Consider the following 16,131-nt stretch of genomic DNA (forward strand, 5'->3'; position numbering starts at 1 on the left):
ACTCTTTTCACTTGTTGTATCATACATGTTGGACCATTTCAGTACATATAGATGTCCTCTTTTAAAACCAACAAAGAAAAATCATCAAACATCATTCTTTTGTGCAAGTAATCATTAAGATATCTCACCAGTCTCCTACTGATAGACTTTAGATTGTTTGCAGTTCTTTGTTCTTGGAAACAATACTACAGTAGATGTTTTGACTTAATTTATATGTGTGTTATAAGTTTTTGATTTTGTTATTTAATAACATCAAAAAATTTGGATAGTGACAACGGCCTGCATATGAAAGCACAGGGAAAGAAAGAATAGGGGGCTCCTGAGGGGACGAGTCATCTAGAATGTCCAGAGGGTGGGTGTTGAGGTGGGAAGGGCTGGAGCTATGAGGAGCAGCCTGGTCTGGGAGCTCACTACATTCTGGGCTATGGATTTCATGCTGGTGACTGTGAGAGGGCACAGAAGGGCTCTGCGCTTGAGAACGATGTGACGGGGTCTGCACTGTGGGGCGTGCTCCGGCCACAGTGCGCAGCGTGGAGGGCGGCTTTAAGGAAATCGGACTTGAAGCAGGGAGATCTGTGAGGAGGTTGCTGCCGTGACAGGCAAGGCAACAAATGATGAAAACTTGAAATTTAAAAAAAAACAAAACAAAAAACAGAAAACCCAACTTGCACTAAAGTGCAAGGAGAATATAGTTGAGAGCTGGGAAAGAAACAGTAAGATCTGGTGACTGCCCTGCCTGTAAGGGACGGGAGGGGAGTCTGGGGATGAACTGATACCTGAGGGCAGCCGCTACTGGACTCCAGCCCTGCCCCCTAAAACAAGGAACAGGGTTGAGTGGGTGTGGGCAGGGGAAAAGCGAATGAGTGTGGGGCACAATGAGGGGTCTCTGCTAGACATTCAAGAGAAAGTGTCCGGGAGGCTGCCTAGGAGCCAGGGCCGAAGAGCGAGCCACAGGATGGAAGGCGCTGGCCCATGGGGGTGTGGAGAGCAGCTGAGTGCCACTCCACGGTGGCTCTCCCTTCCACCCCATCACACCCACCCACCCCCCCATACCTTATCTGCCACTCAGACACAGATCAAAAACCTAAACCTATTGTCACTCCTTTTTTTTTTTTTTAAATAAGAATCATTCCAGCAGAAGAGGCAGCTTACAAGCCTATACCTTTGAGGAACAGCCTACACTTCCTGTGGTGAGTTTTATCCTCTCCCCTCATTGTCAGTAAAAATAGGAAACTTAAGAACTTTTTTTTTTTTTGGAATACTGAGTATGAACATCGGACTGCTTAGCAATGCGCCAATCCAGCACAGAATCTCGGTTCTTGGAGATGAGGTTCAGGAGAGGGGGAAATGAGGTAGGTAGGCGGGGGAGACCGCCTCTCCCGTGCTAAGAAAGCAAGGCCCCTGCCCCGGCGACTGGGGACGACATGTGGGCTTGTGCGCTGAGGCGCTGGGCTGGCTGGAGGTGGTCTGTAGGCAGCCTCCGGGTCGAGACTGTGCTGCCCAGCTGCCTCTGCTCTGGATGCTGGCCCCTGGCATCGAGCTGCAGTGTCTGCCCCATATGTGAAGTGGCCCATCAGTCACTTGGGCAGGGGTGGGCTGGTGTTGGCAAGCTCAGTGGCCAGGCTGGATGGGGTTTTGCTCGCTCTTCCCATCAGACTCCGCATCCACTGAGGCCTTCTGCCTCCTTCTCAGTAGGATTTCCAGCCGCAGCCTTGACTGGGGCTTAGACCTTAACAGCCTCATGCCTGGACTCTTGACTCCCTTTTGGTCTTCCACACCCCTCTTCCTGACCCAGCTCTCATTACCTGAGTTTGTCTCTCCTTGACGCAGCCCCCACTTGTGTCTTACTCCCAGGCTCCCAGCCCCTCAGCCTACCGTCCTCCTCATCCGCCCACGGGAACCTCCTGCGGCCTTCACCCCGTCCCTCCTTTTTCTTCCAAACAGGCTGCCCCCTTTCCTGACTGTCTCCCTCCTCTGGCTCTGGGCGCATGCCATTTCCACATGTAGAATACCTCCTCACCTTTTTCCACCATTTCTAATTTTGAATGGCAGTCTATGCATTAATTTTGAAAAGTGGGGATTGTTTTTGCTTTTATGAAAATTCCAGCTTAGGGATGCAGAGGCTCAGAATTCCTTGAACCAAGAGCGGCTCATCCATCTAAAAAGGTGGCGACCAAGAGAGGGACACGATTCTGTACTGACGAGGGGGGGGGGCAACTCACTTGTGCCATCGGCCCAGTCAGCGTGGACCGTCTACAATAGAGGAAATGCCACAGAGACACGGCCCTCACCATCCTTTCTCCCACTATTGCCACTTGCCTGTCCTCCTCCGTTAGGCTGGAGCCTGCTTAAGCAGAGACCTGTGGTTTTCTCCTACTGTGCTCTGTAATGTCCTTATACAAGGAAAATGTCGCATTTCTGATCGACTGACAGGCATTCATCCAAGAAGCTCACCAGATGAGCAGCAGAATCTAGAGATGATTTATATTCATCTGTATATACACGCACTTCAGTTTTTACATGTACTAGAAAAGCTATTCCCATACCTTTTCCTTCTCAATACATTGAATTGGTTTTTAAAAAAGTTTTCTTTTCTTTTTTTTTTTTTTAAAGATTTTATTTCTTTATTTGAGAGAGAATGAGAGAGAGCACATGAGACGGGGGAGGGTCAGAGGGAGAAGCAGACTCCCTGCCGAGCAGGGAGCCCGATGCGGGACTCAATCCAGGGACTCCAGGATCATGACCTGAGCCGAAGGCAGTCGCTTAACCAACTGAGCCACCCAGGCGCCCCTAAAAAAGTTTTCTTGAGGTATAATTTACATACCGTAAAATCCCTTCATTTTGTACAAATACATGAATTTTAATAAATTTGTAAAGTTGTGCAAACATTACCACAATCAAGTCTAAGAACCCTTCATCACCCCAGAAAGTTTCTTCAATCCCAGCACCTACTTTCAACCCCAGGTAACCGCTCATCTTCCTTCTGTAGCTACAGTGCTGCCTTTTCTAGAAGTTTCATACAAGGAGAACCATACAGTGTTGTAGTTTGATGTATCTGGCCCATTTCACTTCATATGATGTTTTTGAGTTTTGACCATGCTGGTGCATGTCTCAGTAGTTCGTGATATTCTGTTGTGTAGACGTATCTGCTCTATTTCATTTATCTACTCACCAGCTGTTGGACATTTGTAAAGCCAGGCAACTTTAAATTCCATTATTTTGTAGACCAACAGCTCATCATATCTGTCAGCAATATACATCTACCCCTGTGTGTCTAGGGACAGTGTAGCTGGTAAACAGACCAGTGGTGATAGTTTATATGTATAAGACACATTGGGGAAATAGGCCAAACCTTGAGGAGTCTAATCTGGTTCAAAAGACAAAAGGAAGACCAAACCTGGACTACTTTAAGTAAACCTGGGAACAACCAGACCTCTTTATTCATTAGTAATAAACTCATAAGTAGCAACTCCCCAGCCCTTACAGAAAGACGGCAGAGGTAACTTTTGACTGAGCACATATGGGTGATAAATTCTGTAGTTAGACTACCTGGCTCAGATCTCAGCTCCATATTAGCAATGTATCTGTTAGGCACTTAGCCCAATTTTCTAAGCTTCAGTTTCCTTGTAAATAAAAAAGGGCTAGTAATAGCAATGATCTCATTAAGATTTGTGTGGAGGTTAAATGACATGATCTATGTTAAAACATTTAGTGTGTGGTGGTTATTACTGTCATGTTTTATTAATGTTGGTATCACTCTCATCATTGTGGTCTGTTCTGGTTTTTCTTAAGTGGAATGTGGTATACTTCATTTCATATACCTCAAAATATGATTTAAAAGTCTCTTCATTTTATTTATTTATTTATTTATTTATTTATTTGAGAGAGAGAGAGAGAGAGAGCGCAAGAGGGGGTAGGGTTAGAGGGAGAAGCAGACTTCCCGCCGAGCAGGGAGCCCGATGTGGGACTTGATCCTGGGACTCCGGGATCATGACCTGAGCCGAAGGCAGTCGCTTAACCAACTGAGCCACCCAGGCGCCCAAAAGTCTCTTCATTTTAAAGAGAGAGGGCAGTGAAAAAGGGAGGTAGGTGGTCCTTTTAAAAGGATTGTTTCATATTCATACTCAGTTTTCCTATTATTCTTCACTGTAGTTTTTGCCTACTTCATCTGGATTACCCCCAGGTTGGGAAGAAAAACAAGATGAAAGAGGAAGATCATATTATGTAGATCACAATTCCAGAACGACCACCTGGACAAGGCCCATGGTACAGGTACCGTGCAATCTACCTGTTAACTTGTTTCCTCACATAGTTTATGCCATCATACTCCTGTGGAAGCTAGTACATCATTTTGTGGCATCTACTGGTGGCCGCTAGCATCTTCTAATTGTTTGCTGACCTTGGTGCTCGCATTTCCTATGGATCTGTCACATACATGATTACCACTTGCTATCATGTAAAACAAATCCAACTGGGAATAAAAGGATGGAGCAAATGATCTGGTCCATTGGGTAATTCTGTTATTTGAATGGTTAAAATCATTTCTCTAAAAGATAATCTTAGTGATTAGGATCTGTTAAAGAAATTTGCCACGATGACACTTTGTCCTTGGCAACAGCAAGTGCCTTTCGTGACATTTCCTCGTAAGTGTTTAGGAAAATCTTTAATTTATTTTATCACCACTTCTCTCAGAAATTTTTTAACACTGAGAAGTATAGAGAACAATATAGCAAATGCACACCTTAACACCCAAAATTTACCACCATTAACAAATTACCGTATTTGTTTCTAGGCATTTTATTTTTAAAAATAAAATCTTACAGGGGCGCCTGGGTGGCTCAGTCAGATAAGTGTCTAACTTTGGCTCAGGTCATGATCTCAGGGTCCTGGGATTGAGCACGCCCCCATCGGGCTCCCCACTCGGAGAATCTGCTTCTCCCTCTGCCCCTCCCTCCACTCATGCTCTCTCTCTCTCTTTAAAAAATATTTAAAAAATAAAATTGTGGGCACCTTGGTGGCTCAGTTGGTTAAGCGACTGCCTTTGGCTCAGGTCATGATCCTGGAGTCCCGCGATCGAGTCCCGCATCGGGCTCCCTGCTCAGTGGGGAGTCTGCTTCTCCCTCTGACCCTCCCCCCCTCATGCTCTCTCTCTCTCTCTCTCTCATTCTCTCTCAAATAAATAAATAAAATCATAAAACAAAATAAAACAAGTATAAAGGCAGTGGCATACAATTTAAAAATATATATATAAAATTGTACAGATAAAACTAAACTCCTTTTAGCCAAGCACTTGGTCCCACGACCCAGAGAGAAGCACCGTCTTAAGTCTGTTGGGTATTCTTCCAGTCATTTTTTTTTTTTTTTTTGCTTAAACAATAGAAACTTATTTCTCACAGTTCTGGAGGCAGGGAGGCCGAGCTCAGAGGGCAGCATTTTGGGTCCCGGTGAGGGCCCTCTTCTGAGCTGCAGACTTCCATCTTCTTGCAGTGGCCTCACACAGTTCTTCCAGGCTCTTTTATATACTTACAGAGAGAGCTAAAATGATGCAAAGTAGTGTTTATGTTCTTGTGTTTCAAATTTTGCAAAGATGTCATATAATTCTAAATCTTTTTTTGTTCAACATTGTTTTTAAATCCTGTCCATGTTGTCTTATGTATGGATCCGGTGTGTTTCTTTTAACCACTGCCTAATATTTCATCAAATGAATACATTACATTTCAATGATCCAATTCTGCAATGGATATTTGCCATGCATTTTGTTTGCCCAGCATTGGCAGCCACTTCTACGTGTGGGGAATTGCGCATTCTGTGCGTCTTTGGGGCAAGCAGAGACAGCCTCCTTGAACTGGCACCGTGGTGACCTTGGTGCTGGGGCACGGTCCCTCTGACCTCGTTGCCTCCGTCACGCGCATCCGCAGCAGACTTGGACTGCTGGCAAGTGTTGTACCACTCAAGAATTAGCTGAGGAATTATAAGTTATTTTAAAAACGAAGTTTGACGAAACACTATTAGAAAAATGAGTCTGCCATGTTTAGGTCTATTTATAAGGATATATTCTGTTTGCAGGTTAAGTTACCTTTTAACCACAGCTATTTGTGTGTTCTCTATAAAACATGACAACATGACTTACTTCCTGTGCTAGGCCACAGCCGAGACCAGTCAGCTGCGGTCAGGCCAGAGTTCGGCGTGCCCTCAACCACACGTCCCCACAAGTGATTCAGCACAGCAGGTGACCCAGCCGTCTGAAACGGAGCAAGGATTCCTTCCTAAAGGCTGGGAAGTCCGGCACGCACCCAATGGGAGGCCTTTCTTTATTGACCACAACACCAAAACCACTACCTGGGTAACTTTAATACTGTCCGGTTTGAATTTAGAACAATGATCTTAACTCTTACGAATAGTTCTCTGTAACCCTTAAATGTACATTAATATAACCTACATTTCCTTGTATTCATTTAAAGAGATGCTAAATTCTTAACAGTATTATTTCTACTCAAGAAATATTTATGCCTATTTTTAATATTTTTAGGGATTGTGGAAATACATTTACTTCCTATTTCGTTTTTAACTCGCTAGACATAAATGCTTAGGAAGGTATTTGTAATAATCCTTTTATATGTTGCTTTGTAGTTCCAAGGTACTTTTGAATCCATATCTCATTTAATACCTAGAAAACCTTGGGGGTGGCTAGGTAGAATAGTATTTTTCTTTTAAGATAAGCCTTAAAGCTGTTTAGCAGTTGGTTCACCACTAATAGAAAAATTACTGAAAATCAGCAACAGATGACTAGATTTTTATTTATTTATTTATTTAAAAGACCAAAGTACCTTAATAAAACTAAAATAGTTTAATAAACTACTTAAAATAATATTAAAACAATATATATAAGTGAATCCAAACAAATTGAATTTTGTTCTTTTTTTCAACAATTTGAATTGGCTTTAGTAACCTTTTTGAGCTTACCTCCCTAGCTTTAAAAAATATTAATACATCAACACCTTTACAGATAAGTGCCAAAAAGCATGCGCAAGGCCTCAGAAATAACACATGGTCTAGTTTCATGTCCATTCATTCAGCAGTTTTTATGGAGAGAATAGCCCCTAGGTAGAGACACAATCCCTGAAGAGTGGGGCAAAATTCTCTGAATGGCTTCTATGAAACAGATGATGAGTTAAAACTGATCCTACTCTGAGATCTGCGGACTGAATCTTGTAGCCTGGGAATGATGGGTTTTAGACAGAGAAACTACTATTTCACAGATGAAGCAAATGGAATAAAAGTAGACTTTAAAAGAGAATATTTTAAATATCAATTGATGTTAGAAAAACATAGTAACAGATTGACTTTCTTGATTTTAAAATTTGTGTGTGTGTGTTGTTGTTTTCTTTATTTACTCTACCAAAAAAAAGGAAGATCCAAGACTGAAAATTCCAGCTCATCTTAGAGGAAAGACATCACTTGATTCTTCCATTGATCTGGGGCCTTTACCTGTAAGTTTATAGAATTGCTAGCAATCTAACTTGGCTCTCTCAAACATTTTTTATTTTGGAATACAGTAGTTCTTCAACAACTCTAAGTTATGTTATTATTAAAGTGTAATGCCGGGGTGCCTGGATGGCTCAGTCGTTAAGTGTCTGCCTTCGGCTTGGGTCATGATCCCAGGGTCCTGGGATCGAGCCCCGCATCGGGCTCCCTGCTCAGCGGGAAGCCTGCTTCTCCCTCTCCCACTCCCCCTGCTTGTGTTCCCTCTCTCGCTGTGTCTCTGTCAAATAAATAAAATCTTTAAAAAAAAAAATAAAGTGTAATGCCTTCTACTAAGAATGGAATATGAAAATAAACTGTATAACAAAATGCCATTTTTCTACCCTGTATACATCTCAGACCCTTTCCAAAAATAATTGAAATACGTTCTTCATTATAGCCAGGATGGGAAGAAAGAACTCATACAGATGGAAGAATCTTCTACATAAATCACAGTAGGTGCAACATGATTTTTCATTACATTATTTTTTTGTAATATTGAATTTTGTGCAGGAGACTCAAGAACACCTTATTTCTCTCCCTCTTCAGATATAAAAAGAACACAATGGGAAGATCCTCGGTTGCAGAATGCAGCAATAACTGGACCAGTAAGTCTCTTTGCATCCGTATGCTCTGATGGCCGTGGCCTCTCACCTGTCTTGTCAAGGGCAAATGGTCAAGGGCATAATCCTGCAGACCTTGAGAGGACAGCACATCTGCAATTCTGTACTCTCCCACCACCCCCACTCCAGGTCTTAATAATTTGAAAAGAGTGTATAACCTCATTGTCCTTACCCTTGCAATAGCCTTAGGAGACTAGTGAGCCAGATAGTCAAATGCCAAGGCAGTGGGCTGCTGGGCTCAGGCTGGTACCTGCCATTGCCTGAAAAAGAATGTTGGCAGTCCTCAGGAGATCAGAGAGGAGCCAAGAATGTACCAGGTGATAAAGCAGACAGCACCCAGTCGACTCCAGGGGCATGCTTGAACTTTTTGGTGGAAATTACTGTAAATGCTGGTGTATAAAATACTCGTATTTAAGTATAAGTATTATAATATTTAATGTTATAATATAATAATGATAGGAAAAATCATTTTCTTCTTTATATAGTTACTTGTTCCATATTTTGTTTTTGAGATTTTAATTGTTTTCTAATTCACAAGAACAAGTGAAATTGAAGATCCAGTTCTTTTAAATTACTCTTTAGTCTCCATGTTTAGTATTTTAAAATAATGGGTAAAAAAGGCAATTCCTCAGAGTTCAAGGAAAAAGTGCATTTTTCAAATTGTTCCCTTAATGGAGAAATCACTTTAACAGTGTGTTTAGAAATGGAAATCTTCATTTCTAATATTTCTCTCCTTGGAAGAAATTTCCTGTTTCTGGCTTTTTGCATTTCAAGAATATTGCATGATGAAAATTACAGCCATGGAAATTGCTGAATACAATTTAATTTTAAACAGAGAAATTAAAAATTTTAAAGTTTTGTATTTGTTTTCCTTCAAATTAAACTTTTCTTTCCAAGTATTCTCTTTTAATGCCTTTAACTTATGTTCATAAAATACCCAGAGGGGAACTTTAAAAATTGTTCCAGAATAAAAACAACCTAAACCTTCTTTATTTTTCCAAAATTTTCAACTCAAGGCAGTGCCCTACTCCAGGGATTACAAAAGAAAGTATGAGTTCTTCCGACGAAAGATGAAGAAGCAGGTTAGTTATATTTACATTGAGTTCTTAGGAATGATTGTTATGTAGACTGAAAGTGTGGGAAATGCATTTTTAAAAAGTAATAGAGAATTTATTCTATATTTTAACAACTTTGAAAGCTTCTTATAGGGAAAGGTGGCTTTTTTTTTTTTTTTACTACTCCGTGTTACATATCATTAGAGACCACAGTTATGTCGTGTCTTTCCTTATTTTTCAAGATACCTTATGATATATAGAACAATAGTATTAAAGTTTGCTTTTAATGAGCTCTAACCTGGTTTCCTAGTGGGGTTTGTGGAACTTGGGCTTGGTAGAATCCGAGCAAGCTCAGATTGTCCCCCAGCCTCATCCCTGATTGTGTAGGAGGACTCTCTATATTCCTCTTCTGCTTGGACTCTGGTTTTCCAGTGGTAGTTATTCATGCTCTACCGCTTCGTACAACTTATCTCTGCCTAATTTGAAAATACAACTGTGATTGAAACAGTGGTCCTATTGTTTGTCTCCTTCTGCTTATCAGATGTGTTCACTATAGTTTTTTTCTTCCATCACCACAAATTTAATATTTGGAACTATACTTATCATCTGCCCATCTATTTCACTTCTGTTGGTGATGACCACTTTGTAATGCCTTTCTAATTTGCTCCCACTTTTCCCCTTTCCCTGCAGTTTAGGAATACTACCACTAGGTGGCTATATTGGGTTACACTTTCTTGCGTTCCAAGCCGGAAGCCTGCTTTTCCAAAGATTCAAGATGGTGGGTCTGTTACCAAGAATGTTTTCATCCAACATTTAACAAAAAACGAGATGTAATAGTTTTTTAGTGCAAATATTTTGTGCCTTAATAAAAGCCTAAACTATCAGCAACTTTTTAAAACTCATCTTCAATAATAGCTTTGTATCAAAATTGCTCTGGAAATTGGTTTTCTACTTCTTAAAGTCCTTTGGGGTTTTAAGACTTTGTTGATCTGTTGGTCTGGTAAATATTTTCACTCTTAATGAAAATATGCTGGTGGAATACAACTCACTAGCTTCTCCATTTGCCATTCTGAACACTTACAAACATGCTATCATATCTAATCGTTGATGTCTTCCTGGCAGCAGGAGATATGGAACAAAGCCTTCATAAGCAGGTCATAACACAGAAGCCACAATGAAAGCAGTAATAGTTACTGAGCTCTCAGAGCAAACCGGACATTCTTCTTAGCAAGTTAAATGTATTCATGTCATCTCTATATTAGCAGTGTAAGGAAGGAACTGTCATTGTCAATTTTGTAGGTGAGGATACTGAGGCACAGAGAGATTAAGTAATGTGATCGAGTCCCAGGGTTATTAGTGGCAAAGGGAGACAAGTGGTCTAGCTCCAGAGTCCATGTTCTTGACCAAAATGACATATATTGATGATTAAGAGAGATATTTACCCAGAATGCAACAAAGGTATATAAAGAGATAAAAACATGAAAGAAAGGTTAAGAAACATGGAGTTGCTCCAGAGGGAGAGACTCAAGAGCATGAGGAAGAGGCTATGACCCTGCATCCTTAGTTTATCAAAAAGTCCCTAGTAGGATTTAAAAAAATCCGTATCTAGTCTCATTACAGCAAAAGAGCAGAACACCAAGACAAAAATAAAAATGTTTAAAAACCATTGCTACAAAACCTTGAGTTGTCTTTAACCTTTTCCTCTGCCTTATCCATAACATCTCACTAGTGAGGAGTAAGGATGGCTAATCACTATTGAGCTCACCATGTGCCAGACATGGAGGAAGCACACGAAATGGATTATCCCCTGACGTTCTAAAACAGCTCCATGAGGTGACTATTATTATTGTCCCCAATTTACAGGTGAGGTAATTAAGCCTTAGAAAAGCCATGTCAGGGGGGCGCTGGGATCTGAACATGGGGCTCCTGACCCCAGAATCCACACCCTGGTCCACTACTCAGCCCAAACATGGAAGTCACTCCTCCTGGCCTCTCTCTCTTCCATCGCCATCCCTCTCTCACAGGGTCTTTAACTGACCAGGTGCCTCTTGTCTCTCCTTAAAGCCACCCATTAGTCAGTCTCCAGGAACAACCTGACCCTGCCCCTCCGCTCAGCAGCTCTTCCCAGTTGGCATCCATGCTCCCTCCACTCTGGCCCCAGACCACTGTTCTGTCTTCTCCTGTCACTGCAACAACCCCTTCTCCCTCCCTCCTGCACCCTCTTGCTGTTACATACAGTAGCCCCCCCCCGCCCCCCCCCCCACAGGCTTTTCCCTTAGCTGCTCCTCAGTCCTTCCCTGCCTTTCCCTCAAGTCAGGACTTGTTCTTAAAGCCTCCTGGATCACCTCATTTGCAATTAATAGCTCAGTCTTTTAGGCCCCACAGAACATTTGCTTATATCTTTTTTATTAGCAATTTTCTTACTCTTGTAAATCTCAGGATTAGTAATATTTACATTTGTTTCTCTTATACACACTGGATTATAAACTCCTTGAGGGAGGAATCATATCTTATACCACATTTTTTTCCCTTTTCTTCCCATCCCCATTATCATAGCTACCTAGCATGGGGCCTGGCCCAGAGCAGGCCCCAGTAAATGCTTGGCTGCACAAGATGCCTAGTGTCTAAGATTGGTTTTCTTCGATCTTGCCTTTATTTTTATTTGCATAAGCAGCAGAGAAAACTGCTTATATTGCTTATAAAAACTGCTTATATTATTATGTTTCTGTAGGGCTTCCCCTTTTCCCTAAATATATTAAGAGTGAAATTGGTATTTTTTTTCTTAGAAGTAACCTTCTCTTCTTCTTTTGAAGTGACAGAATTTTCTGTTACTGGTTTCCACTTGAACATTGCACACAAAGCACTCAAGAATAAAATATTCAGACATCTTTTTATAAAATTTACAATGAGGTCTGTCTAGAAGCATAGTTATCTGCATTTGTCACATAAGCAAAGGGTGTACAGAAAAATCAGCAAGACGGCAGAGACTCGAGAGCTCAGGCTTTCTTAACTTTTGTCTTCAGTTTCTTCACCCATAAAATGGAGATTATATTCGTCCCTTCTTCCTTGCGTTGTTATGAGGAGTAAATGAGTTAACCTGTTAAAATGCTGGGAATAGTTGCCTGATACAGTCTTTAAATGTTAGTGCCTATTAATGAGCGCAGCAGGGTGGGCTCCAAGAAGGAAAGGTGGAGGTCGGGAAAACCCCAGAACCAACAGGCAGGCGAGAAAGAGCAGGCATTGGCTGGACTGTAGGCCACGGGATGGTCTTCACTGGAACTTAATATGGAATGGACTGTTCATGAAATGCCTTCATGTGAGCATTATTGCCACTATCGATAACTGCTTCTTCCAGTATAAAAATCAGAAGTCTGTATTATTATGTGATTAGAGAAAAGGCATGAATTCTTTTATACCATAGAGGAAATATTAGACAACATCCCTAGTTAGATTTTCCCCAAAAAAGGGTCTTGGGCACAGGGTAGAGCACAACGGTTTTTATAACTTTACGAGAAATAAATTTGCCATCGTGTTGAATTGTTTAAACCCTAAGTCTCTCTTCTCTGGGTTTTCAGAATGACATTCCAAACAAATTTGAAATGAAACTTCGCCGTGCAACTGTCCTTGAGGACTCGTACAGGAGAATTATGGGTGTCAAGAGAGCAGATTTCCTCAAGGCTCGGCTGTGGATCGAGTTTGACGGTGAAAAGGGGTTGGATTACGGAGGAGTCGCCAGAGAATGGTTCTTCCTGATCTCAAAGGAAATGTTTAACCCTTATTATGGGTTGTTTGAATATTCTGCTACGTAAGTACTTTTACAACGACTATATACAGAAAAACAAAAGTCACTGTTGTGAAAGTAACAAAGAGTTGCATGATGCAAGGAAACTGTGTGTTAACAACATGCCAGAAAAGGAGACAGTCACTAATGTTGTTTCAGGAATAACTTTTTTAAAAATGGTAGTAAAATATACATAACATAAAACTTACCACTTTAGCCATTTTAAGTGTGCGGTTCAGCGGTGTTCAGTACATTCACACTGTTGTGCCATTGTCCCCACCGTCCATTTCCAGAACTCGTTCACCATCAACTGAAACTGGTGAAGCCCATGAAACACTAACTGCCTTCCCTGGTGGTCGCCATTCTGCCTTGTGTCTCTGTGAATCTGACCATGCTAGGTACCTCATATCAGTAGAATCCTACAGGGTTTTTCCTTTCGTAACTGACTTATTTCATTAGTGTGATATCCTCCAGGTTCATCCATGGCATAGCATATGTCAGAATTTTCTCCCGTTTTGAGGCTGAGTAATACCCCGTTGTGTAAAAGGACACCCCATTTTGCATATCCGTTCATCTGTTGTTGAACACTTGGGTTGTTTCCCCCTTTTGACAGAAATGACTGTTTTTAAAACCATTAAATCCAGTGGTCTCATGTGGTTCTAATAGAAGTAAAAACTCCAAAAAGAGGGAGCTAATTTATAATTTTGTTATATTAAAATTTTTATATGAAATGTGGAGAGGAGCATTTAAATGTGGTTGTCTTTACAGGGATAATTATACCCTACAGATAAATCCAAACTCCGGATTGTGTAATGAGGATCACCTCTCTTACTTCAAGTTTATTGGCCGGGTAGCTGGAATGGCAGTTTATCATGGCAAACTGTTGGATGGTTAGTATTAAGCATAAAACATTTTTTTAAGTATAATGATCTTATTTCTTTCATTTGGTAATCATTTTCAATACGTTTTATTTTTTTGAAAGGTTTTTTCATCCGCCCGTTTTACAAGATGATGCTACACAAACCAATAACACTTCATGATATGGAATCAGTGGTATGTCTTTTTCACTTATAACGTACAGAACATATAATTTAAGAAGCAACTAGATATTTTAAAGTTAGAATTTGATGATGAAGAAATTAATAGATTGTAATGTTCCAATGAACATTTTCCCCAACATTCTAATATGAAAATTTCCTAATACATAATAAAAAATTTTTTAAATGTTATAGTGGACATATATGTATCCACCACCAAGTTTCTGTACTTGGTTTTTTTATCCCTATGCTTACTTTATTACCTACCTATCCATCAGTCCACCCATGTGTCCATCAATCCATCTTCTTTTTTGATGCACTTCAAAGAATGCCCCTCTTCCTAATTACTCCAATGTACTATCAACATTTGAATTTTGATCTTTTATGATGAGTGGATATGTTTTCAAAATGACAGTCCAAAGGCAAGGCCTTGTGGTTAGGCCACTACAAAGAAATGGAAACCTAAGGATTAAATCCCTGACGGTAGCTTTGCTGTGTGAACTGAAAAGCCTCATGCGCTGTGTGTACACATGGATTCCAAGCTCTCTTCCTGGGGACCAAGTACATTTTTTATTCCTTTCCTTGTGACATTATCAATGTGGATTGTATAATTCTTTATGAATCATAAGATTTCACAGTTATTTGAGTTGGTAATTGAGGTTCTGTATTTAATCTGAGATTTTTCTTTAACTTAGGCCAAGTATAAGTAACAACCTGCTCATACATAGCTACTTATACATTTTACACCCTGTCTCCAACAGGCCGTACGAGAAAGGCACTAGGTGCTCCTGGGTATCCGTGGGAGTTAGGATTCATCTGGAAACTACTTTAGTTGACCCTTCAACTGGATAATAAAATCTGTACCTCCACTGCCTCTACATAGAGATAGGTTTCCAAACTGTCGGGCAAGCCCCACTCTGCTGATTTATGCATTTTTACTCTCACACTTAATAGTCATCCCACTCTTTTTATAATACTTGTGTGTATATAAGAAAAGACGTCCTACTACTTTTCATCTTTTGTCCAAGTAGTCAGACTCTCAGCACACTTTCTTTGCAGGTTCAGGTGTCTTTTTATGTACAAATTTTAAATATGCGATTTCCCCATCTAGGATAGTGAATATTACAATTCACTAAGATGGATTCTTGAAAATGATCCAACAGAATTGGACCTCAGGTTTGTCATAGATGAAGAGCTTTTTGGACAGGTTTGTAAACTTTGATTAATTAAAATGGTACATAAATTGTGAAACAAATGTTATAACTTAAGTTTAGAAGTTAAATAATGCATATCCTCGACATATTTCTGTGCTCTATTTTTAAATTTATTTTCCAGCAACAAAAGCTGTTTCAGCAAGAATTTCTGCTTTCCTTGACATTTGACTCATTCCATGTTTATTTTAGTAAAACTAATGTTTTAAGTTTTCTTAGCTTGTGAATGGATTTAATTTAAAACACTGGGTTTCTGGTATAACTATAATGCATATATTTTATTTTTTTCACTAAAATAACATCAAGATATCATGCTTAATTTTAGACACATCAACACGAGTTGAAAATTGGTGGATCAGAAATAGTTGTCACCAATAAGAACAAAAAGGAATATATTTAGTAAGTATTTTGTTAGTAAGTATTTTATTATGTTTAGTATATACTTCACTGGAAATAATTTTGTAATTCTTTCTGGGAAGACTCTTTGTACCTTCTTTCTCTTTCTTCATAGCCAGAGTCTCAGTGTTCTTTTTACTCTTTCTATAACAATGCCATATTACCACTCATATTCACTTTTTGCCTGGAGCTTACCTAGTCTTTATTTTTTGTTTCCAACTGGAATAAATATACCTTAAATTTTTTTCTTCATTCATGTGAAAAAGATGAAATGTTTTGTTTCTTTTTAGTCTTGTAATACAGTGGCGATTTGTAAACCGAATCCAGAAGCAAATGGCTGCATTTAAAGAGGTATTCATTTATTTTTGTTCGTTCTTCTGCCATTTCAAAGTACAATTCATAAGTTTCAAGTATTGGGGGCTCATCACATCTGAGAACTAAGAGATGACTGGCTTTTTAAAACAACTTTTAATTATATGTTTATAGTAAAAAAATATTTAAATGAAT

General features: G+C 40.0%; 1 protein-coding gene across 8 annotated transcripts in view; it reads left to right on the plus strand.

The window, feature by feature from the left end:
• NEDD4 (NEDD4 E3 ubiquitin protein ligase) overlaps window positions 1-16,131 on the plus strand; it is a 121,352-nt gene that overhangs the window by 96,191 nt on the left and 9,030 nt on the right. For 7 of the 8 annotated variants that reach the window (XM_078079306.1, XM_078079308.1, XM_078079309.1 and 4 more), the window contains 13 exons: window positions 1,125-1,190; window positions 4,153-4,272; window positions 6,143-6,343; window positions 7,410-7,490; window positions 7,922-7,976; window positions 8,071-8,129; window positions 9,161-9,226; window positions 12,775-13,004; window positions 13,749-13,870; window positions 13,963-14,033; window positions 15,129-15,224; window positions 15,554-15,627; window positions 15,915-15,975. In XM_078079306.1, the coding sequence (XP_077935432.1) occupies window positions 1,125-1,190; window positions 4,153-4,272; window positions 6,143-6,343; window positions 7,410-7,490; window positions 7,922-7,976; window positions 8,071-8,129; window positions 9,161-9,226; window positions 12,775-13,004; window positions 13,749-13,870; window positions 13,963-14,033; window positions 15,129-15,224; window positions 15,554-15,627; window positions 15,915-15,975 (1,302 nt within the window). The remainder of the gene's footprint in view (window positions 1-1,124; window positions 1,191-4,152; window positions 4,273-6,142; window positions 6,344-7,409; window positions 7,491-7,921; window positions 7,977-8,070; window positions 8,130-9,160; window positions 9,227-12,774; window positions 13,005-13,748; window positions 13,871-13,962; window positions 14,034-15,128; window positions 15,225-15,553; window positions 15,628-15,914; window positions 15,976-16,131) is intronic. The other variant, XM_078079307.1, reaches the window with a different exon arrangement.

The sequence above is a fragment of the Halichoerus grypus genome, chromosome 8 (genome assembly GCF_964656455.1).
Source record: "Halichoerus grypus chromosome 8, mHalGry1.hap1.1, whole genome shotgun sequence".
NCBI classification, from domain to species: Eukaryota; Metazoa; Chordata; class Mammalia; order Carnivora; family Phocidae; genus Halichoerus; species Halichoerus grypus.